The sequence below is a fragment of the Rhinolophus sinicus genome, chromosome 15, assembly GCF_057876585.1.
Source record: "Rhinolophus sinicus isolate RSI-liver-muscle chromosome 15, RSI-T2T, whole genome shotgun sequence".
In the NCBI taxonomy this organism is placed as follows: domain Eukaryota; kingdom Metazoa; phylum Chordata; class Mammalia; order Chiroptera; family Rhinolophidae; genus Rhinolophus; species Rhinolophus sinicus.
Genome location: NC_142515.1, coordinates 86,450,901 through 86,476,334, shown reverse-complemented (window position 1 = coordinate 86,476,334; position 25,434 = coordinate 86,450,901). Strand labels below are relative to the sequence as shown.

The 25,434-nt window shown below is 46.4% G+C and overlaps 1 protein-coding gene across 11 annotated transcripts in view; it reads left to right on the top strand.

The window, feature by feature from the left end:
• Positions 1-25,434, top strand: part of CACNA1A (calcium voltage-gated channel subunit alpha1 A) — a 286,233-nt gene that overhangs the window by 95,879 nt on the left and 164,920 nt on the right. For all 11 annotated transcript variants that reach the window (XR_012498085.2, XM_088792422.1, XM_074338067.2 and 8 more), the window contains 2 exons: positions 19,280-19,385; positions 21,440-21,579. Coding sequence is in view for 10 of the 11 variants with exons in the window: in XM_088792422.1 (XP_088648548.1) it covers positions 19,280-19,385; positions 21,440-21,579 (246 nt within the window). In the remaining variant the exon portion in view is untranslated. The remainder of the gene's footprint in view (positions 1-19,279; positions 19,386-21,439; positions 21,580-25,434) is intronic.

Here is a 25,434-nt window from a genome sequence, read left to right as displayed (position 1 = left end):
ATGGCTCCTTAATTTCCAATTACAAATGCCATAAGACCTTAGGAGGGACAAGTTCAGCATGCTCTGCGAGGGGCACGTAAAACAACCTCCTCTAAGGAAGTGGAAATAAACTGAGTCTTTAGTGGAACCCTGCTATAATGGGGCAGGAGGGGTGGGAAAGATGCTCTGACCAGAGGGAACAGCATGTGCAAAGGCCCTGTGGCAGATGCGCAGGCATTTGATATTTATCCTAAAGGCACTGTCTGGCCACTGAAGCAGCAATACAATGAGATTGTCTGTGAACTGCCCCACTGGGTGCTATGTGGAGAATGGATTGGATGGGGGCAAGAACATAAGCCATGAAACCAGTGAGGAAATGATTGTAGTCCTTCAAGGAGGAGACAGTGTCCCTTGGACTGGAATAGTGGTTGTGGAGATGGAAATCATCGGTCAGACTGAAAGATATTTTGCACTGGCATGATTTCTCCCCCTCCCTCTCTTCTCTCTCTGTTCCTCTTCTGGTTGAGTTTCCTGGGTGAGGAAAGCAGTTTGTGTTTCTGCCAAGGGTACGTGCTCTGGAGGACAGATGGTCTTTGGAATTCTAGTCAAAAGAGTCACTGGGCAGCCCCTGGCCCCCAGGGTGTTCTGGAATCAGTTCAACAATGGCAGTTTATTAATAACGAGAACAACAACTCATTGATAGCCTTTCCCTGAAAACATCTTTTAGCTATTACCTTATTTGTCGCCCCAACCAACCCTATGAGATGGGTGGAGAAGAGAGACGAGGATTTTTATCTTAGTTTTATTCTAGAATGGGGTGGGGAAGTTAATTGGCACTCGGAGATCACACAAAAGGTGTTGGTTTGGAGATTGGAATCTAGTTCCTTGACTTCTGGGATTGGAATCAATCCCCTTTATGGCAAGATCACATACCAACTCCCAAAACATACTCTTCAGCAAACCATTTCCCACGGGGAGCTCCGAAATAATTTACAAGACTTCAGTTTCCTTGACTGTAAAATGGGAGTTAAAATAGCTATCTCTGAACTTTGTACCTGACAGGCAGTCAGGACTCATTACATTTATTTACCTGAATCTATTAGTGTAAACAAGGGGCAGAAAACTCAAAAGAGGCTGAAGCAAGAAGAGTGGAGTTACTGGCTCCTGGGAGGGAGGAATCCAGGAAGTGACAGGGCATCCAGCTTGTCAGAATCCAGGGGTGATATGACATCATTAAACCTCAGTTTCCACGCTCTGGTTTTTGAAGTTGGTTTCATTCTCCATGTGCACCTGACATGCCATTTGGTCCTCCCTAGATCATATCCAAAATGATTCTCTTCCCCAGCCATCCTTCCAGCATTCTCAGCACAGCCATCCTCCCAGCATTCTCAGCACAGCCATCCTCCCAGCATTCTCAGCAAATGGTTTATTGCTTTTGATTGGCTCAGCTGGGGTTATATGCTCATGTGTGCTGCCAATCACTTCAGGGAAATTGGAGGTGTGTAAAGAAGTGCTCTGATTGGCTTAGGCTTGAGTCACATGCTTGGTCTCTGGCACTGGGGGTGGAGCCAACTTCATGGAACAGGTTAGAGAGATCTCTTTAAAGTTCTTTAAAGTATTCGGGTGTGCCAACTTCAGTAGTAGTAGTGAACCTCAAATCTGCCAGCATTCTGTTGACTGGAATTTCATCCAATGGTTTATCAGTGAGGGTCTCAGTAGGAAACAGAAGACATGCATCAAGAATTGAATTGATAGATGTGGGAAGTTACTAAAACAGAGAGGGAGGAACAAAGGGACAGAGAGAGACAGACAGAGACAGAGAGAGAGAGAGAGAGAGAGAGAGAGAGAGAGAGAGAGAGAGAGAGAGAAGAAATAGTGAGGAAATAGCTTCCTGGCAGGAGCTGCAACCTGAGAAAGCTGGCAGAATAAATGTCCCGACTTCATGCCCTCCCCCCATCTCCTTCCAGGACACCTCATTGTCCAAACCCAACTGGAAGCCAGAGGGTAGGGAGCTCAGTGAGGTGGTCCACACAGGTCAGCCTCCCTGGGCACAGTGGAGTAGAGAAGAAGGGTCACAGAAGGATTCGGGGTCACAGAAGAGAGCCAGCACCTGTGACCCGCATAACTGTAGGGGATACTGGGACATTTATTCCATGTATACATCCAGCAGGAAGAGGTTTGGTGGACACGTCCCACTGTCTTTTCCACAAGAACAAAGATTCCCAGATAGCAAACAAAAGTCTACTTTGCTGCTGTTATTATTATGGGTGGTGATGATTGTTGGTTCTCTACATGCTAGAACCTCCTCTTCTTTTCTTCCGCCTCTCTCCTTCTGCTTAGCGAGCTGGTGGGGGTCTCAGCAGGCAGTCTGTGCCCCTGGCAAGGTCCTTGGTTTAACAGGAGGCTGAGGATGGGCAAGCTTCCTGCCTGAAGCAAGCAACTGTCTTGCTGAAGGTGAAACCTAGGAGAGAACCCTCAGGCTGAGCCGGGGAGGTGGATCAGGTCCCAGGGGCAGGAAGCAACCCCCCTGCCTCCCTCACCTGTTCCTCCCTCTTTGGAGCCTGTCTTGGCAGCCAGAAGTAGGTGCACCAGTGAAATTGCAGCCCAGACATCTTCACAATGGCTCGTGCCCACACCCCTCCAATCTGGTCCAGCTATGTTAGCTGTGGATCCCAGTCTCCAGCCCCTTCAGGGTGAGCCCAGAAACTGTGACAATGGCTTGTTCCTCTTAGCCTTGCCCACTTCTTTGAACTCCTTCAAGGCACTGTGATAATAGGGCCATCACTGTCTTGGCTTCCTCCATTCAAGCTTAACTGGCCTCTCCTCCCCTCCATGGAGGGCGGAAGAGCAGCCCCTCATTGCTTCTGGCAGCAGACCTGCCAGGCCCCCGCTTTCCATGCCAAGGTCCAGGACAATGAGCAGAGAGGCGGACAGACTCACGTCCCCCAGGGCCCCCAAGTGCTGGCTCCACTTCCCAAGAGCTCCATGAGTCCTGGTATCACTGCTTTCCAACTTTGCCAGATCCCTGCTTCCGGCAGTGACGGCTGCATGGGTGCAAATCCTGGCTCAGCCGCATGGGCTTGACTGCATGGGCACGTGACTTCACCTCCCTGTGCCTCAGTTTCCTCAGCTGTCAAATAAGGACAATCATAGTAACAAGAGTTCTGGACAACTCTGGCAAGCTGCTCAATGCCCTGAGGGATAGATGCCATTGTCATCATCCTGTGTGACAAAGAGAAAACCAGGGAAGGGAGGTTCAGTAGCTCCTCTGAGGTCTCACAGTCCTCGAGTGACAAAGGTGGTATTTGAATCCAGGCGGTATGACTCCAGAGTCTGTGTTCTCAGTCAGTGACGATGGTTATACCCTGGTTCAATGAGCTGTTGAACAGCTTTAATGCAGTAACGTAGGCAAAAAAGCTTAGTCCAGTGCCCAGCGCATAATAAACACTCAATGTGGATGTTAGTTATAATAGCAGTTATTATATCATTTTATATTATCTAGTTATATATTAGTATAGAAATAAGTGGTATAAGTACTTGATAAATTAATATACAGTTATATATTATCGTTATAGTTCCAGGGTCAGTAAACTTTCTGCAAAGGGCTGGATAGTAAAAATCGAAGCTCTGTGAGCCATACGCTCTCTGTCAAGGCCAGTCAGCTCTGCCGTTGTAGCAAAGGCACCCGCCGACCATATGTAAATAAATGGGCATGGCTGTTTCCCAGTAAAACTTTACTTACAGAAACATGCCACAGGCTGTAATTTGCCAAGGCCTGGTATAGTACGGGTTACTGCACATCAGCATTTTTTACCTGTGTTCCTCTGTGTGTGTCCTTCTTTTCCCTTTTTTTTTACGAGGTTGGCCTTTCTTTCTCTCCTTTGTTCCTGTCTTTCAGGAAAGCTTGTCAGGCCACTAGAACACATGGGCTTTCACACACCAAGCTTGTGTGTGTAAGACGTGGAAGAGAGAGTGGTGGGGACTCGGAGCTCAGCTGTCTCCCCCTGCCCCTCTCCCTCCCTCATTCCTGAGCTCCCAGTCACCATCTTCCTTGCCCATTGCTGATTGCTTTTGCTTTGGGGCCCACAAGGCTCCACGGGCTCCTGTTCCCACAATCCTCCCACTCGCTCACCTGGCTCCCGCCATGCTGGCTGGGCTCTGTCCTTAAAACACAGCTGGCACAATCCTACCTCACGGCCTTTTCACTGGCTATTTCCTCTGCCTGGATCCTCCCTCATTTCTCCCAGGTCTTTCCTCAAAGGCTATCTTCTCGGCATCCACCCTGTTGTTTTACATTGCACACCCAGCATTTCCCCACCCTCCCCTGCCTTAGTCTCCCCTTGGCACTCTCTTGTTGTCTCCCCACTTTACTGTGCCCTCCACAAGGTAGGCAGTTTGCTTGGTTTCGTCCACCGATGTGGACTAACACAGCCGCTGGCACTCAGTCTATAAATGTGTGTTGAACAAATGAGCTATGGCTTCATTCATTTTTATTGCGGATTAACATTTGATTGTATGGAAAGCCCACAGTTTGCTTATCTATTTACCTGTTAGTGGACATTTGGGGTTTATTCTTGTTTTGGCCATAATGAATAAAGCCGCTGTGACATTCTTGTACCTTCCCTCAACTCTTCACTTGGCGAATCATTATAAATCATTTAGGTTTGCCATTCAATGGTACATCTTCAGAGAGCCTTTCCTGACCCAGCCCCCCTCTCCCGGTCTAAATTCGGCCTCTCCCCATCATTCCTTATCCTAGCACTTACCACAATGCACAGTGATATATTCATGTTGTAGGGGTGCAGGGGGCATTCCGGCCAGAACTGTCTACTTCCAGAGTGAGAAATAGAAGAAAAAAATCAACACAAACATTTGTACAACAGCTCCAGGGAGGTGCTTAGTTCTGGGGTTTCCAAGGACAGAGAGATGAGGATTTGTGTGGGGAGGGGAAATCAGGGGCTGCTTCTTGAAGAGGGTGGCTCTCAGCACACCATTCATCCATAGTCTGCAAACATAGGATGAAAAAGCTGTCACAAGGTCTCTGAGCTCACGGTTGGTGGTGAAGATGGCAGGATTGACAGCTCCTCGTTATATATTGTCATGATGTCATATGATGTCATGCAATGGCACATCATCAGAAAGCTGGCACAGAAACACTGTGGGGAGGTGGTGTAGATCCCACGGCCAGTCCATTTCTCAGGGCATCTCAAACCGTGTGGCCTGGTGGCCACTGTCAGAGCCAAACGTGAAGACGGATGAGAGTTGGGGCAGAAAAGCACTGAGCCGTGTACGATGTTGCCTCCATGAGAGCTGAAGTCTCTCTGTTTTGTCCTCTGTCATATCCCCAGCATTTAGAACACAGCCTGGCATATAGTAGGTGCTCAGTTCATCCTTGCTGCATGGATAATAATAAGAAACCATGTGGTTGAGAACCTGGGCTGTGAGCTCAGAATGAGTTGTGTGACAGCCCAACCATTACTAGCTGCGTGCCTGATAATAAATCTCAGCTTTCCACCTGTATAAAATGTGCGGGAAATGGTCTCTGCCTTACAGGGTTGTGTACGTATTTCATGGATACTGATCAAGGGTATACTGTGGGTAAAGCACTGTTCTAGAATAGGAAGCAGACAAAAGTCCTTGCCTTCATGGGTTTACATTCTCATTGGGAGAGACAGTAGGATAAACAACAAATAAAATAATAAGTTGCATAGTACTTTAGATTATAAGGGCAATGGGTGTGTGTGGGGGAATCGACCAAGAAAGAGGGTGGGAAAGTCAGTTGCTATATTAGATAAGGCCTCCCTGAGGAGGTGGCGTCTGAGCCAAGACTAGAAGGAGGTAAAGAGGAAGCCATGAGAATGTCTGGAGGAAGAGGGAACAACAGATGCAAAATCCTGTTGGAGGAACAGTGAGGAAGCCAGTGTGGCTGAAGGGAGAGAGTAAGGGGGGAAGTGGGAGAAGGTGAGGGCAGGGAGGTGACAGGTTGTGCAAGGCCTTCTGGGTTGTGAAGAGGACTTGGGCTTTGGCTGTGAGTGAGGTGGGAGCCGTGGAGGGTTCGGAGCCTGGACTCAGTATTCACAGGCTCCTCTGGCCACTGTGCTGGGCGGGGCGGGGTGGGGGCAGACTTTGGGGACTGAGAGTGGAATCTGGATGTTCGGGAGGAGTGATTGACGGTCGTGATCCAGGCAAGTGGGGGTGGGTCCACGGTGTTGGCTGTGGAGATAGTGAGGAATGGTTGGATTCTGACAATAATTAAAAACATTTCTTATTGTGGCAAAATACATGTAACATAAAATATACCATGGTGAGGTGTACAATTCAGTGGCCTTAATGTTTCCAGTATCATGCAGCCATCACCTCTGTTTAGTTTCACAACATTGCATCATCCCAAAAGGAAACCCTATACCCGTTAGTAGTCACTTCCCATTTCCCTCCTCCCCTTAGCTCCTGGAAACCAGCTCCTGGATATAATTGGAAGGTTAACCAGTAGGATATCTGGATAGATAAGTGATGAGGGCTCAATTAGTTAACATGCAGAAAGCACTTAGGTGGCACATAATAAGTGCTCAAGACTTGCATGGCAAAGCTGTGTTGGCAGCGATGGTTAGCCCTTTCCAGAAGCCTTGCTCTAACACAGAACTGGCCTACTCATCTATCTGGAATTCCTGCCTGCAGCAGAACTAGGATCTTTCACACTTGTAGTCTGGCCTGGGTAGGGGTGGGAGAGTCAGCAGGGCCAAGCCAGCACGATCTGTTCTGGAACACAATCCAACTCCGGTCCAGATTTCCCAGAACCATGCAGCAAAACGTCCAGGGATGGATGGTGCAGCTGCTGGGAGTCCTGGCAAGCAATGGCCTCAGCGTCCTGGGGCTGCTGTTGCACCAAGTAGCGTATGTTGGACCTTTGGTCTGAGCCAAGATAGCGGCTTTCAGGGGAAGCGCGAGAAGCACACAGGTTCTCTATGTGGTTGTACACCTGTGTCCTTATGTGGTTTCATGTAAATCCCTACTCCATTCTCTGTTACTGTTGACCTCTCTCTGAAAGGAGTGTGAAACTCCCCACCTTTTCCCGATGTTTATGATATGTTTTGGTTTCTAATGTTGAGACCCTCTACGTATGCTCTGGTATTCACTTTCTGGTTCATTCTATCTCTTCCTCACTCAGTGTATTATTTTTCCTTGTTCCTTCTGCCCTCTACCTCCGTTGATATTTCTCCTCATTGTTATCTAAATTTTATTCTCAGCTCCTGCACTATGCAGGGCAGTAGAGTTAAGAGACCGTGGACCATACAGTCCTCAATTCTGGTCCCACTTCTGCCACCTTTGAAGCTCTTTGACTTTGGGCAAGTCTTTTAATCTTCCTGAATGGAAATCCTTCACCTTGCTCAGCTAATATTTCTCTGGTCACACAGTAGCGTGTCTCTTCTCCACCTCCTCCAAGCTAAGCACGGCCTTGTGACCTGCCTTAGCCAGTGGAAGTGACACATGTCACTTCTGGGCAGAAGCTCTAATCAGTGTATGATTCACCATATTCCCTTTTGCCTGCCTCCACCATCACACATGCAGAGATGGAACCTCCCTCAGACTAGGAGCTGGAGAGAGGATGGCATAGAACAGAGTCCCAACTCACCTGCAGTGGACACATGGCATGAGCAAGAAAACTGGCCTGAGGTGTTTTCAGGCACTGAGGTTGGGGGATTGTTTGTTCCTGCAGCAGAATGTGGACTATCGGGCTGTGAAACCATCATTTGTGCACTGGGGCTGATACCTAAGCACAGTGTTCTGTGAGGGTTACGTAGACTCGCATACATTTAAACTTTTAGCTAACCAGTATTACTTTCCTTTCTTCCTATAGGGCCTCTACTTCCTCTCCCTGTTTTTTAATCTTGAAAAAAAAATGTGGGAAAGAATTGTTTGACTTTTCCTTGGAGAAGATGAATTATTTCTAACGCTCTGGGCTTTGATTCAGTAACCCTCAACCTCATTCTACTACGACTTTTCCCTCTTCTTCCCTGATCACGGAGCATGTGCTGAGGGGTGAAGGCGTCCGTGTTTTAACTCATTCCGTTTTAACTCTTGCCATCTTCATCTTCTCTTTCCCACCTCCCCTTTGCCTGTTCTACTCCTGCTTACCCCACCAGGGAGCTTATACTCAGATTCTAGAACCTGCAGTGTTTCTCTGTTGTCTTCAGTTTCTTGCTTACTTAGCCCCCCTGGGAATCAGCCGTAGTAGCAAATTAACAAATAGCTCTGAAGCGCCTCAAGCTTGAAGACATTTCTTTTTGCTCACCTAAGCAGGATCCTGGAGTAATTGCAAATATCTTACCCTCTCCTGTAAATCTTTCTTCATAGTTGTTAGAGATTCAGCCAGGGTCAGTGAAGACCCAAGCAGAAGATCTTGGCTGAGGATCTCTGATGTTCTGGCCTCACTGGGTGTTGTCATATTGATTAAGCTCCTGGGACTGCTGCCAGCAGCCTCTAGGATTAAATCAATAGAGTTTGCAAAAGTAAAAGCTTCTTTTGGAGGCACAGAAGATGCTGTTTTATTTTTTTCATGATAAAGCTTCAAGGAGAATCTTCATGGATGGCAGGGCCAGCAGAGGAAAGGCCAGGCAGACCCAATATTTGGGGAAGTGCGTAGGGAGCAAGAGAAGGCAGTTTCATCGGGGGCTTGGGGATTTCTGGAAAGTCTGCTTAACATGGGTTGTCAATGTAACAGCTGGGAGAGCTAGAAGAGAAGGTGGAAGATACTGAAAGGACTGCTGCTGGGATGTAAAGAGAAATGAAGTAGATGTGGATTCTTTCTCTCATTGAACAAACCTTTATTGGGGTCCTGCTATGTGCCAGGCCCCGGGATGGGTGATGAGGATGTAATGGTGAGCAAATTATATGATGTCTTCTGGGAAGAGAGAAGGGAAAAGAAGGAGAGACTGTCTTGTGAAGATGGAGACAGAGATGAGAGTGATGCAGCCACAAGCCACAGGATGCCTGGGACCTTGGCTTTCCTAGAGGGCCTCTGCTTTCTCTCCCTGTTTTTTAATCTTGAAAAAAAAAAAGGGAAAATAGGAAAGAATTGTTCAACTTTTCCTTTGAGAAGATGAATTTTTTTTTTTTTTCAAGATTAAAACACAGGGAGGGGAAGTAGAGGCCGTTGGAAGCACGGAAGGCTACTCCCCCTAGAGCCTCTAGAGGGAGCTCAGTCTAGTTGACACCTTAATTGTGGGTTTCTGGCCTGTCTAACTGAGAGGAGAAATGTATGTTGCTTCAAGCCACCCAGTTTGTGGTAATTCATTATGGCAGCCTTCGAAAATAAATACAGATGCGCTAATGACGTTTTAGATGCTCCTGAGAAGGCACAAAAGGACCGTCATCACCAAGACCTCTCTGTGGCAGGGAGGAAATAGAAGGAAGACCCCCAACTCCTCCTTCCCTCCAGTCTCCTGCTGGTGCCTCCCATTGGCTAAATCCACCCAGAAGGCAGGGGAGGAGTGATGGGATGGGCTTTTTCTAGGAGGGAAAGCGAGGCAAGGGATTGGTACATAACCGACCTATGTCAGGTTGACAAGGAAGGAAATGAAAGCAGGAGAGGGTGCTGAGAAATGGTGTCTGTGGGTGGCAGGGCTCGATGGGAAGGGTGTTGTTTGCATTTAAGAGTTAATGAGCTAGAAGGAGGAGTGTGGTGGTTAAAAGATGCTGGAAAAGGATATTTTGGAGGTGGCTGGTGTCACTTCCTGGCTTGCATGGCTGGCGCGGCTTGGAGTTGACATTGGTCGTTGATGGGGAGATAGGGATGTCTTCCCATGATCAAAGAGGGAAGGGATCAGCGTGGATGATGGTCTCGCCACGTGGAATGTGAAGGTCATAGAAAGTCACAGACTCCTTCAGTCTTGCTCCCATATTTTGTTTTCCTGAGGGCCTCAGACTCTTGACCGCTGGGACTGCCTTTGACTCGCGGCTTCCCCCTGAGCCCAGTGGTGCTGGGAGGGAGGGACCTTCGTGGACATGCCTGATTTGGGCCTTGCTGTCTTTCCTGGGGCCCTTCTAGTTAGCTACTCCTAAGAGGGGGCCTCCTTCACCTCATCTGGCTTCTTGGGTACATTTGTCACCTCATTTGGGTTGGGAGGGTCCTTCTTTGTGTCACTTGCTTTCTTGGGGCCTTTCTCCTTGGTTTCCCTGAGTTTCTTCAAGGCCATCCTGACACACATCTCTCTGGGTTGAATGATCCTTTTATTCTTGGGAACTAATTTGAAGCTGCCAGTGGGCCCCTTGACCTTGGAGTTGATGATTTTTAGAGAATTTCCAGGTTTGAATTTAAGCCAAGAGATAGATGGCGTGTAAAGAGAAGAGGGAGAGGAGATGGAGGATTTCACTGACCATTGCACAGGGCTGTCAGTCATTCTGCACAAGACAGAAGGACTTCTCATTGGGAGAGTGAATGTATAATTGAACAGGGTTGTTAATTGATCAGGAGACAGAGACCTCACTCCACTCCAATATCCCCAGGGAACTTGACTGTCCTGAAATAAAAAAGAGACCCAAGAGTGTAAAAGTGACTGAAACCTCCTGCTCAACACTTGTTTTGGTGGTTTTTTTCCTTTCTCTTTTTGATCAAGGGAACTACATTTTGCTTTTGCATGTGTGTGTGTGTGTGTCTGTGTGTGTGTGTGTGTGTGTGTGTGTTTTCCCTGAGTCATGTTAACTCTTCCTCGTTTAAACTTTCTGATACAGAGCAATTTATACATTTACATTATGGGTTTAATTTCAGAAGGAACACACACACACACACACACACACACACACACCTACCTCACTTTTAAGAACTGGAAAATAGTCCTGTGAATCTCCAGGGTTTGCTTGACAGTTTTTGTGAGAATGTCACGCATGCATCCCCTCTGACCCAGCAATTCTGTATCTTGAAATTTATCCTGCAGAAAAAATCTTCACAAGTGTACAAGGAGGTTTGGTCAGATTATTTATCACAGCTTTGCTTGTAATAGAGACAAACTGGAAGCATTTAGGGGAGTATTAAATAAATGATGATGTATCCATTCACAAGAATACTGCACAGCCTTTTAAAAGAGGGAGGTCCAAAAAAAATAAAAGAGGGAGCTTCCATGTGCTGATATGGAAAATTGTGCCCAATGTGGTGAGGGGCACAGCACGTTGCAGAAATTAGGTATCAGAATCACAGTGTTGTAAAGGAAAAAGGCAATTTTGTGTGTTTGTTTCCATTCGTTCAGTAGTATTTATTGAGCACCTACTATGTGTTAGGCATTGTTCTAGTTGCTAGAGACACAGCTGAGAACAAATCAGGCGAATCCTTGCTTCCATGGGGCTGACATTCCAGTGAGGGAGATCAACATCAATAAGATAAATAAATAAAATGCATAGTTGATTTGGTGTGAGAAGCTGCTAAAGACAAACACACAGGATGGAGCTATTGGCAGGGGTAAGATTTGAGATCTGGTAGCCATGGAAGATAGTGTTTTAGTACAACCTGAAGGAGGCAAGGGAATGAGCCCTGCTGAAATCTGGGGAAGAGTAACCCAGGAAGAGAGAGCAGCCAATGCAAAGAATGTGTTTTGGGAAAAATCTGTATGATGAACACCAAACTGTGAGTAGTGGTTATCTCTGGAAAGAGCAATGCAGTGAGGACTTTTCACTTTTTAAATGATACATTATAAATTATAAAAATGGAAAACAATACAATCAGACCATATTCTTTTTATAACTAAAACCATTTGCTGTTTTTAAAAAGGATCTTAAGGGTTGTCTGGGTGGTGTTTCTCTTTATAGTTGGGGCCCAGAAGAAAGAGCCAGAAAAGTCAGTGAGTAAAGTCGTATGATGGGAACTCTGAGAATTAAGAGGAAAGAAGAGAAGCAAAACCAACGGGAATTTTTTTAAAAAATTAGATGAGATTCACATAATTTAACCATTGTAAAGTAAATAATTCAGTGGCATTTAGTACATTCACATTCACAATGTTGTGTAACTACCACCTCTGTCCAGTTCTAAAACACTTCTGTCACTCCAAAAGGAAGCCCTGGCCCCATTAGCAGTTGCTCCCAATTTCCCGCCTTCCTCCAGCTCCTGCAAACACCAAACTGTGTTCAGTCTCTATGGGTGTGCCTGTTCTAGATTGCCAAGAGGTTTAAACAGCTGAAACGTCCATCAGTGGGTGCAGATAAACAAATGGTGGTCCATTCATAAAATGGCATCTCATTTCACCATGAAAAGGAATGAAATAATGATACACAGTACAGTATGGATGAAACTCAAACACATTATGTTGAGTGAAAGAAGCCAGAGACAAAAGGTCACCTTTTGCATGATCCCATTTATGTGAAATATCCGATGGAGATTTTTGCAACGTGTATTTTGAGCTTGATATTCAGAGAGTGGACCACATATGTTCACTGCATTCTGCTCTTGGAATTATTTCAGATTTAAGAGAAGCCCTAGTCAGCCATGGGGAGAATGGGTGTTGGTGCCCTCCAGTGAAGAGAAGGGACCGAGACTAACGTGGTAAAAAAAGAAATAAGAAAGTTAATAGTAGCAGCAATTGTAATAAAAACAATAAAATAATCATTGATTGCATGACCGTAATGAGATGAACCCCACCTCATGCTTTGCTAAGCTTACTAAGTTTTCTAACCATCACAGGAACCAGAGCAAATAATAACAAAACACGCACATTAATTGAGTATGTACTATATGCCGGGTTCTGTTCTAAGTGCATTGTGTTTATCCACTGGTTCCATTCTCACACAGTCCTGCGAGGCAGGCGCTACATTTCACGTTTTATATATGAGGGAGCTGAAGCTCAGAGAAGGAAAAGTTTTGCCCAAGGTCAAAACCGTGTCTGACCCCCCAAACCCTTTCTACTATTCTGTTCTGCAATTCCTGCTACAGATATTTCCAGTTTTCTGAGCAGCAGCATGATCTAGCGGCCCTGGGTAGACTTCTCTTTTCAGAACCAAAGTGTTGAAAATCCTCGGATAACATTAAACAAATGACACATTAAATCTCTCTGGTGTCAGGTTTTTAGTTTTCATTTGATTTTCCTGCTGACATAATGAATCTTTTTTTTTTTAATGTGAAGTGTAGGTCTTCACAAAAATATCTCAGAGAGTGTTAATACTTGACCCAAGCTGGGTTTGCTTGCCCTGCCCCAGGCTTGCCTGGGATAAGGACGTGAAAGTAAACTTGCGTCTCTTGTCGCTGGCCGTGGTGCTGAAAGCAGCCCGGCCAGCGCCAGAGTTGCCCTTGTTACCGTGTTGTCACTGCCGAAGTCTCAAGCTGATGGGCTGGTTGGTGGAGAGCTCTTTTCTAGGCTTGATTTTTGGTTGGTACTGTGTGTTGGAGAGTTTGAAGCCCATATCTGAGAACTACAGGCCCTTTGGATTTTTGGAAGTTGAAATACTTATTAATATGACATATTTGGGATGGACTTATGAGGGCGTGGACTACCATGCAATGGTTGATCGTTGCTACATGAAACTGTGGCAGTTGGTTGGGACTCAGGTGAGGTCTAGTCCACTCGGTCTCATCCATATGGTTAAAGCCCTGGTGTACCCCAATTTCAATTTTTAAATAAAGACAAAACCATCCACCTTTTAATAAAGGTAAGCTGCTGAGTAGTCTGTGGGGACCACCAGCTTAAAAGTACAGATCTTGGGGGGAGCCCTTGCTCTCCCAGTGCCTCCTTGTAACCTTGAGCAATTTATTTAACCTCTCTGAGCCTTGATTTCCGTATCTGTAAAATGAGGCTTCCAACAGAACCCACCTTGTAAAATTGTTGCAAGGAATGAACTGAAACAATGCATGTAAAGTGCTTAGCACGGTGTCTGCCCAACGAAGCTCTCAATAAAACTGTAGCTATAATTGTGGCTGTTGTGCCTGTTAATGGCCCCCTAATCGTTGATCATATTGCCGAGTTAAATGATGGCTTCTGTTTAGCGGAGCAAGGAATACATTGTACACCCATACACCCAGGGCCCTGGTACCTCCCACTCTTTTCCTGGTGATTGTGATGAGCGTGGAACTAACATGAAAAGAAGGTCCGTTTGGTTTCTCCCCAAAAGCTCACCTGCATGGTTGATTCACTGAAGTATCTATTTCCTCAGAAAACACCCATCAGGCAGCCCCATAGTAGAGACAAGATTGTCATGAGTTAACAAACCTGATTTGATTTTCACTCCAACTACAGGAGGTTGGAAATGAGATGGGGATGGGGAGGGCACCACCAAGACAAGGATGAATTACTTGTGTATTCTGCAAGGTCTTGCTAAGGGGCTTGAACCAGCAGCCGTGCCCACTTTGCAAACTGATTTTCCTTGGTGTTCTGGATCCCAAGAGCAGCTCTCGTTAGAGGATGCAGCACTTTCTCCCTGGGAAGAAGCCCTTGGTCTTTACAGTGTCACACACAGACCCTCTCCAGGCCCTCTGTGGTCCTGATCAGTGTAATTGCAGGGGGAGCTTTGTAATCTGTGCTTGCCTGCAGGGCTGTTTGCTACCCTGCCTTCCACGAGCCATTTCAGGAGCCAGCTTTTCCTCCCATCAGGGATGCTTCTCTCCTTTCATCTCTTCCCCCACCCGCCTTCCTCCCCTTGGCCTCTTTGGCTGGCTGATTATTCTGGATCCCGCTGACACAGGTGCTTTCTTCCCAACCAATCCGGGAGCAGAAAGACTCAGCTCAGCTAGCAGAGGCATTGCTCACCGCAGCTGTGAGTTAGAACCCAGGATTTCTAAATTGGGAGGACGAGGCACAACTTGGGGTTGGGCTGAGAGAGCCTCCCCTCCCCCTGCCTGGACTACGTTTGACTTTTGCCTGGGGCAAGGCATCGCTTCCCAGGCCAAGAACTCAATACCCGGTCTTTGTGTCTGTGCACCAGCCACATCATTGTTTATTTCAAGGAGCTGATTGTGTCCTTAACAGGCCCCCAGAGACTTGGCATGAGATGGAGTGGAGGGGGAGGTACAGAAAGCAGGACCCATCCATTTTTCCTTCCTAGCACAGGTGTTTACTGAGCACCTACTAAGTAACACGTGCTTTCTTAAGTGCTGAGAATACAGCAGTGAACAAAGTAGGCAAAAATCCCTGCTTTCATAGAGCTTACCGTCTAGTAGGGGAGACAAACAGTGAACAAGGTAAAGAAGGAAAATACAGCAGATGGTTGGGGACAAAGACCAAGGGGGGAAAATGAAGCAGGAAAAGGGGGTTTAAGGCCTCACTGAGGATGTGGCCTTTGAGTAAAGACCTAAAAGAAGTGAGAGAGGGAACCATGTAGGTCTCTGGGGAAAGTATCCTGAAGCAAGAACAGCAGGTTCAAAGGCCCAGGGGCAGGAACACTCCTGATGTTTTGGGAACCCGGAGGAGGTCAGTGTGGCTGCCGCTAATTGAACAAAGGGGACAATGAAGACCATGAGGGCAGGGAGGCCATGGGAGCCAGTCATGCAGGGCCTGGCTGGCTGCCTGGACGCCTTGACTTTTCTTCTGAGTGAAATGGGAGCCACGGGAAGGCTATGGATACTTTCACATGCACTGTCATAATTTTCTTTTCTGCTTATTTGTCTTATTCCAACATTGCTTTTGTTTCATCAAAATCTTGGATTTCCTATCAGCCCCCTTGCCTGAGTGGTGGCAGAAGACCAGAACTGCTGAATTCTCCTCCTGGGGTCAGAACTTGGGGGAGAAAGAGGAGCCCCCACTTCTTTGGGGGATGACTCAAAGCCACAGTGACCTGGGCTCCTCCTGGCCCTGAAGTAGCTCTAAGGCAGCACTCCCCCAACGTCAGCGTGCACACAGAGCCTCTGCAGCTCTTGCTAAAATGCACCTTCTGACTCAGCAGGTCAGCTCGGGGCCTGACACCCTGCATTTCAGTGGGTGTGGCAGATGCTGCTGGTCCTTGGACCACACACTGAGTAGCAAGGGTCTCAGGCCATTGTTGCAGGTTCCCTTTGGGCATGTCTGTGGACATTGGCAGAGGCATGACATCTGATACCCAGTGTGGCCGTGTCTGAGCAGAACGAAGACACAGAAATAGGGAGGAAGGCTTGTACCATTGCTGGGGTGCTGACTAAGGCTTCGTCGCCGCACCCAGAGAACTCTGGGTCTGACATCCAGGCAACACTGGGCACTTGAAACCCTGACAAGGCAGCCCATAAAAGTGCTTCTTGCTGCCGGCCTTCTGAGATGCTTCCTGGAAGCTCGACTCGAATCCAGTGCAAAGGAAGTCACATCCCGGCTGTTTGGGGGTTGGAGGACGGGGGCCCGAGGAATGAGAAGGCAGCGTGATGCAGAAGTGAGCAGGCAGGAAGGGGAAGCGAAATCATCAGATTCAAATCATGGCTTCAGAAGCCTCGGCGAAGGGAGGCCAGGGAAGGGCTTGGCGTTGCTTCTCTGTGTACAAATATTGTCTCTTATTTTCCGGGCTGCAGGGTGAGGCAGAATGGAGTATTTGCGCAACAGAGCCCAGCTTTGTTCTCTGTGCTTCTAATGACTGTCAGCTCGGAGGCAGGAAGCCAATCAGAGATGATCGTCGCAGGGCTGGCTTTTGTTGGCTCCCCAAATTGCCCTGAGTCTTAGATTTGCTTTTCAGAGTGCGCATGGAGCACAACTCAGCTGCTTTCTGCTGGAGGCAAAGGCTGGAGCTGGTGACAAAGAAGGCCTGGTTTTCCTGGCTTATGTAGACTTTCACTCCCAGGTTTTCTGTTTCAAACTCTGTTTGCCCACCTAGAAAGTGGGTAGACGCTCCAACTCCTCCTCCAGCCTGTAAGATCCCTTGGCTTTGTGGAGCTTCCAAAATGCCAAAGCTAACCCCAGGACCAAAGAGGAGACTGAAGCCAATTAGATTTACAAGGGAGAACGCTGGGAGGAGGGCAGTGGTTTGACACGGTCAAGTTCCCCACGACACTCGATTTGATCCTTCTGCACAACAGTGGATTTCAGTGTTCCCAGGAGACACTTGGCAATGTCTGGAGATCACTTTTGGTTGTCATCAGTTTTGGTTGTCATAATTGGAGACGAGGGGCTGCTACTGGCATCTGGCGGGTGGAGCCCAGGGATGCTGTCAGCACCCTGCAGTGCAGAGAGTGAGCCGGCCCCAGTCGGCATGAGCACTGAGGCGGGGAGACCCTGCTCCAAAGTAAGCGTTACCCTATGGCTTTCTTCCTCTAGCATCCTTTTCTCCACCCCTAAACCTTCTTCCCAGAGGTTGCCAGCTCCATTTATTGAGGCTATGGGACCAGGAGTGCTTCTGCAGGTCTGGCAGGGGACATCCTTATAAACCAGTTGAGTTGTGGATCAGGCCCTAACATGAACTGAGCAGGACAGACCCTCCCCCAGTGCTGACCCTTCAGTGGGATGCGCTGGTGCCCTTGTCAACCCAGAGGAGAGTTCCCAGGATGCAGGGAGGAGTGAGTGCCAGGAGGGGGATGGAATGCTGCATCTGGAAGGAGTCTCACGGGCTGCTCCTTCCCTCCCTCAGATCTTCAAAGGTCGGCTTCTCAGAGGCCTGCCCTGGCCACCATATTATTTTTTTATTGAGGTGAAATTCACATAACAGTATTAGCCATTTTAAAGTGCCTAATTGAGTTGCATTTACTACATCCACAATGTTGTGCAGCTATCACTTCTATCTAGTTATAAAACATTAAGCAGTCGCTCCCCACCCCCCTCCTTTTGCCCCTGGCAACCACCAGTCTGCTTTTCGTCTCTATGGATTTGCCTGTCGTATCAGTGGAATTCATATAATATGTGGTCTTTTGTGTCTGGCTTCTCTCACTCAGCATGTTTTTGAAGTTCACTTAACATTGTGGCATGTATTCATGCTTCATTTTTTATGGCTGAATAATATTCCTTTTTATGGCTACACCACATGTTGTTTAACAGTTCATTCCTTGATGGTTATTTGGGTTGTTTCTCCCATTTGGCTGCTGTGAACATGCATGTTCAAGGATTTGTTTGAATATATTTCCCATTTCATTCGTTTATGGAGTGAAGTTGCTGGATCATGTGGTAATTCGATGATTCACTTTTTCAGGGACCACCACACCGTTTTCCACAGTGGCTACACCATTGTACATTCCCACCAGCAACACACAGTGGTTCTGGTTTCTCACATCCTGAACATTTAACTGTTTTCTGCTTTTTGATTCTAGCCATCCTAGTGGGTGTGAAGTGAGACCTCATTGTGGTTTTCATTTGCATTTTTCTAGCGGTGAATGACGTTGAGCATCTTTTCATGTGCTTGTTGGCTATTTGAATATCGTCTTTGGAGAAATGTCTGTTTAAGCCCTTTGCCCATTTTTTAAAAATTGGTTGTCTTTTTGTTGTGGAGTTGCAAATATTCTTTATATATTCTAGACCCTTATCAGACATATGAATTGCAAATATTTTCTCCCATTCTGTTAGTTGTCTTTTTACTTTCTTGATAATGCCCTTTGATGCACAAAAGTTACATTTTGACCAAGTCCAATTTATCGATTTTTTTTCTTTTGTTGCTTGTGCTTTTGGTGTCAGATCTGATCACCATATTTGAGATTGCAACCCCCGACCTTCCCTGTGTTTTCTCTCCACAGCATTCACTGTCTTCTAACATAGTACTGCGTAATGTAGTTATCTCACTTATTCGCTTCTTCTCCCCAAGGGCAGAGGTTTTTGTCTGTTTCATTCTCGAATGTGTCCCCAGGGCCCAGAATAGGACCTGGCACACAGTAAGTGCTGAATTCATATTTGTCCAATGAATGCTGGAGGTGAGATAGAGGAAGAATATCCACATTTTCATTAAAAAATCACCTGCTGGCTTTTTAGGGCAGTGAAATTACTCCATATGAGACTATAATGGTGGATACATGTCACTATACATTTGCTCAAACCCATGGATTGCACCAAGAGTGAACCCTTGGGGGGACGAGAGTAAATGGGATCCAATACATGGTGATGGAAGGAGAACTGACTCTGGGTGGTGAGTACACAACGTGAGATATAAATGATGTATGACAGAATTGCACACCTGAAACCCATGCAACTTTACTAACCATTGTCACCCCAATAAACTTTAATTAAAAAAAAAAGACAAGGAGAAAAAGAGAGTGAACCTTTACTTAAACTATAGACTTTGTGTCAACGTAGGATTGATTACAAACGCACCGCTCTGGCGGGGGCAGGGGATGTTGATAGTGGGAGAGGGTGTGCGTGGGGCGGGGCAGGGAGCATGTGGGGGATCCCTGTATCTTCCGCTCAATTTTGCTATGAGCCTAAACGAGCTGGAAAGATTTTCCTTAATTCTCCAATACTCCCTTTGAATATATGATTTTAGCCACCATCATAGCAAACTGCATCGTCCTGGCCCTGGAGCAGCACCTACCTGACGACGACAAGACGCCCATGTCTGAACGACTGGTGAGTGACATCTCTCAGGGGTTTGTCCTTCGCTGTAGTGGCACACTGAGGTGGCAGAGGGGGCTCTCCGTCTCGGAGCCAAGAGCTGGATTGTGGTCCCTCTGCCCAGGAAGCCTAAATGTAATGAACACAAATAATCTGGGAGAGAAATGCCCTCACTGCCCATCCCCCACCATCGCCGCCCCCCCCCCTCCCCACCTGGTGTCAACCGAGATGGGGAGGGGTGAGAGTGGTCACATTGTTCATGAAAACGCCACATTCAAACCAAAATTCTTGTGAACTATTTGGACCAGACACCAAAATGCAGAGAACAGCACAATGAATCCCCCCATCAACTCATCATCCAGATTCAAGAATTATCAAGATTTTTGCCTCATTCATATTTTCTGTCCTTTTATATTTCCCTCATTTGTCTTTCTTGGCCAAAGTATTTTAAGGCAAATCCCAGGCAACATGACAATTTGTGGCCGCGGACCTAAGTCTGCATTGCTAAAAATATAGGAGTTTGCTTCCATCACCACAGTGACGTGTTCACACCTGACACAGTTAACAGCGGTTCCTTGGGATCGTTGGAGACCCAGTCAGTAACCACGTTTCCGTGATTGTCTCAGAAGTGGCATTTGACAGTGGTTTGTTTGAAGCAAGATCCAAACATGGTCTAGATTTTATGTCGTTTAAGATGTCTAGTCCTGAGCAATATATTCTCTCCTACCATTGACTAACCGCGGAAGCCAGTCCAGTTGCCCTGAGGAGTGTCCCTCATTCTGATTTTTGTCTGGTGGCTTGCTTATGGTGCCATTTAGCTTGTTTCTCCATCCCTGTGTTTCCTATACATGGATGTCAGCTCTGGAGGACATTCGAAGTCCTCATTCAAAGTTGCTCATTTGGTGAAACTCTGAAGAGCTGAAAATTAATATTAAGAACCTTCTTGATCTTCCCAGCTCCCTGGGTCCCCTTCTGCCATTCTGACAGTGCAGTGGAGTAGCCTTCTCTCCTCTCTGTCACTTTTTTTAGAACCAGTTGTAATAGCTCCAAGGTAGAGAGAGCGGGTATAAGAATCTACTCGTTCCTAGTTCGTGCACGCTGGATGGCCTCAAGACTTTTAGTTATGCACTATAACATAGTTATGCGTGATAGTGTGTATTCTAAAAAATAGAACTAGCCTAGCAGAACTGTGATGTCAAGACTTTTTGTTTTCTTTCTGCTTGAGATGAAGCTAAGTGAAAAGAGTCAATTGAAAGATTAGTAAGCAAATAGTAGTACCATGGTAAGCTATCATGATATAAAAAAAAGAAATGAAGGCAGAATGCAAATGATTGAAGCCTGAGAAACATTGTCATAAGAGCTGGGAGAACGTCCACGTAGGGGCTCTGATGGAGCAGAGTTTATAGTTTAATTTCAAATACTGTAGACTATCACCTGAGATCCAGAACTGGCGGGAGATCCAGCGAGAGGATGGGGCGAAGGCCCTGGCAGTTTGCCAGCCAGCACAGGAATGTTTATTCCAGTATCTTAGCAACCTGAATATCTGTGCTGGTGCGTGCCAGCTGAGGACCGTCATGAGTGTCAGATTTGGGGGGAGAGGTCAGTACATAGCACCTGAGTGATGCGTGTGACAAGTAAACAGACTAACCCTGTGCTTCCTGGTGGAGTTTTCTGCAGTTCTGCAAATGTTCTCCATCGGTGCTGTCCAATATGGAAGCCACTGGAAAGGTGGCTCATGTGACTGCAGAACTGAGTCTTTCACTGTATTTCATTCAAATTCATTGGCACTTATTTAAATTTAAACAGCCACATGTGACCAGTGGCTGTTGTTTGTGGCCTCGTTCCAAATAATCCTCCTTGGCCAAATAGTCTGTGAAGTTGGCCAAAAGGGAAGAAGGAGGGTGTCTTCTTCATGCATCTGTTTCTCTTGCAAAAGCCTTCAATTAAAAGAACTCCAGGAAAGATTCGTTGGGAGGCAGTGAGTGCTGGTAGGTCCAGAGAGGCAAGGGGAGGTGGGCTGGTTCCCTGATTGTGCCAAAGACCTTGACCTTCCTCTGTCTCCCTTCTAGGATGACACAGAACCGTACTTCATTGGAATTTTTTGTTTCGAGGCTGGCATCAAAATCATCGCCCTGGGGTTTGCCTTCCACAAAGGCTCTTACCTGAGGAATGGCTGGAACGTGATGGACTTCGTGGTGGTTCTCACAGGGTACGTGGCGTGTGCGGCGTCTCGTAGAACTGTCCTGAATTCCAAGGACTTTGGAAGCGTAACAGTCGGTGGGGCTCAGGCTGGGGAAGTCTGCGCCCCCATATTCTCTGCCTCCTTCCACTCCACCGCCAAAGCTCGGCTGTGTATTACAGCAGATGCTTTCTGTTACAATTAGAATAATAGCTTATTAGCGTTGGCTGCTTCCAAAGTGCTTTATGTGCATCCTCTCATTTAATCCTCACAACAACCCAATGAATTAGGAAATATTAATATTCCCATGTGACCGCTGAGGAATCGGAAACTCAGAGAGGAATTTGCCTGAACTCAACCAGCTAGTAAGTGATGGAGCTGGGATTTGAAACTAAGATTATGTGATTCCAGAAGTCAAGTTTTTAACTCTTGTGTATGCATGGCCCTTTTGCTTTGCCCGGGGGCGTCTTGCCCTTATTTTAAGTTGGTAAGTGTTTGTTGAGGACTTCTGGGTACAAGGGAATGTGGTAGGACTGTGGAGAAAATCATTCTAGATAAGGTGCAGTCACTGTCTTTGAAGAGTATTCAAATCTATATATAATGAACCATAGTTGAAAGGTGGATGTGTATACACTTTCCATCAAAGACCCTGTATAAGGTAACACTAGCTGCTATAATAAAGTATCAAAAGCTAGTTCACAACTTAAACACACCAGAAGTATATTTATCACTCATTGAAAGTCCCAAACAGCTGTTCCTCCTTGGCAGGCTTCTCTCCTCCAGTGATGGAGGGCCCCCGGCCCTTGCTACATGATGGTTCCTCTTTATTGAACCACAGCTTCCAAGAAGCTTTTCTGCATCAAACCATGGAAAAGAAACAAGCATGGAAGGTGATACTTAGGAGGTTGTATGAGCCTGGCTGAAACCTGGCATGTATTCCAGTGATAGACCTTTGGCTACAAGTCAGTCACATGCCCACACATCACTGCAAGGGAAGCTGGGAGGTGTGATACTGTGCCTAGAAGGAAAGGGAAATGGGTTTGGTGCATGGCCAGCCTCTCTCACAGACTCCAAAGCCCTTTATCAGATCCCAGTATAGATACTACCATTTTGTGTTGGTTTCTGCCTCCCCTGCCCATCCACTCTTCTCCCATGAGCTAAGCCTGGTTCTTCTCTTCCAAGACCCGCTTCGTGGGGAGCCTTCCTCATAGTTCTCTTCTATGGGGTCATAATCCTCCCTGGGTTCGTATTTCTCTTCTAGGCTCTGCTGCTGCTCCAGGTCCTGTCGCTCTTGGCAGATGTTGTGGGTCTTACCACCCTTATTGTGTCGGCTGGGATCTCATAGTTCAGGTTTGGAGCACATGGGTTGTTCACAGCAATGATGATTCTCACAGTAGGAGCTATGTCATATGGGGCTGTTTCAGTAGAGGCAGCCGGATGTGAGACGTCTGTTGTGAGGCCTCTGGGCTCGCTCTAGCAGGCTTGGGTGCTCCCTGAAGGACCTCTGTTGCTGTGCCCACTGTCCTCTCGCTTGGGACCTTCGCAGGTTCCAGAGACATAGCATCACGTCGGGCCCTTTTCTCTTAGCTTGCTCGGAAACTCGTCTGTCAAATAGCCCAGGAGCTGACTTGTTGTTGTTGTTCAAAATGCAAAATAGAAAAAGTCAGACATTCCAAAAGAAGTAGAGGATAATATAACAAATATTTGTGTATGCATATATCCATTCAATGAATATTTAGTGTGCACCTTCTATACACCAGGCATTGGGACACAGCCGTGAAGAAAACAGAAAAATCTCTCCTCTTGTGGAACTGATATTCTAGCGGTGAAGAAAGAAAAAATGAATGAATGAATGAATGAATGAATGAATGAAATAGCTAGTGTGTTAGATGGTGTTGAGGGCTCCAGAGAAATAATCAGGGAAGGGGTGGGATGTATTATGGGCAGGAGGGCTGGAAGCCTGTCTTCATTGGGAAGATGATATTTGAATGAAAACCTGAAGGAGGTGAGGAGAGCTGAAGGAGGAGAGTACCAGGCAGAGGGAACAACAAGTGCAAAGGCCCTGAGGCTGGACTGTGTTTGATGAACAGTGGCGGCCAGGGTGGCTGGAGCGGAGTGAGGGAGGGATAGAGTGGGAAGTGAGGGCAGGGAGGTGATGGAGCAACCGGCCATCCAAATGAACCTTTCTCATACAGTATAAGTCCCTGTGTTCCCTGTTCTGGCCCCATTCCTTTCTCTTTCCCATCCAGAAGCACTTTCCTGAATTTTGTTTATCATGTCCATTTATGCACTTACAGTTTTATTGTATAGATATATAAGAAATATATATAAACATACGGTATTATTTTGCGTGCTTTAAGTTTCTCTATAAATGTTTTCTTCTACAACCTGCCTCTTGCTGTCAACATGAGATTCATCTGATTGACAAGACTAGGTCTCGTTCACCCATTTTCATTGCTGCATAGTATTCTATGGTGTGAATATTCGTTCTACCAGGTGTTTATCCATTGGGCTTGGTTTCCAGCTTTGGGCTATTTTGAACCAAACTGTCCCCTTATTCTTGCGAGTAGATTTCTCTAGGGCATATCCCCAGGAGTGGAATTGCTGAGTCGTGTACCATACACATCCTCAGTTTCACTAGATATTGCCAAATTGCTCTGCAAAGTGGTTGTGCCAATTTATGCTCCCTGGGGGCTAGGTTTTGCCGGCAGGAGCTGGCTTGACCTTGCTGGCAGGAAGGAGCCTTAAAAACCCCTGGTTTTTTATAACTTGGTTCTTGAAACACCTAGGGAAGCTCAGTAAATCTCAGTAAGTGACCAGTACATTGAAAGGTGGCCGTTTGATGGGTCACTTTGCCACTTGGATATTTGTATCTGGTCCTTGAGTACAACAAAATGGTCTTTTTTTTTTCTTTCTAGTTTCCTGATGTCTGATAAGACTCTAGAGGAGAAATTCTTCATCTGGGGCAGCTAGATCCTAAAGATGGAAGCCCATAGTTGTATCTATGAATCCTCTCAAACTGCATGCAAAAACTGTGTGTGTGTGTGTGTGTGTGTGTGTGTGTGTGAGTGAGTGTGTGAGCATGTGAGTGTGTGTGTGTCTGGTCTGTAGTTTTCATTAGATTCTCAGGGGGTCCTGGTCCTAAAACAACAAGGAGTCACTATTGTTGGTTTCTATTCCTTTCTTATCCCCTTCTTTCCTTTCTTTTTCCTGCATTCTTTTCCCTTATTTTTCTGGCTCTTACTTCTCCAGTAATCACCCGTCCTTCCTTATTGTCTAGTGGTTCTGTCTCCTTCAAAATCAGGCACACAGCTCAAGTTTCATTACTTCAAATTCCAAGGGCTGTTTAGTCTCCTGTTGGGTTATAAGCTAGAAACAGGGAGAGGAGACTGAAAGCTCTACAAACCTAGCCTCTGCTCAATGTCAATGAGAGGGAAATGCAGTAAACTCTTAATGCCATGTTCTGGGGGGAGGGGACTTGAGTGTATTAATTTGACATTGAGACAAAGATGGCTTAATGAGCACTTTCTGATTAACTCATTGTCTTCTCACATTTCTAAGCAAACCACAGCATTAAAACACCATTTATTTTTCATGGGTTACCAAGGTTTTTGCCTTCTTCTTGTGTGAAGTTTGGCGGAAGAGATCTTATCCATGGATTTTTTGTTTATTCTGTATAGTTCAAGGCCTCAGAGAAATTCTAACTTTGTAATTTTATCAAACTCCTTTAAAGCGTACTTCCATCATATTTGAAGGCCTGATCCTCAAACTGAAAATGTGGAAGAGAAAGATTTCAGGAGCTTGGCTATTTTTCTGAGATAATAGAGCTTTTACTGTAATGCTCAAATATATATAAACACCTAAGAGGTCAAATAATACAATTGT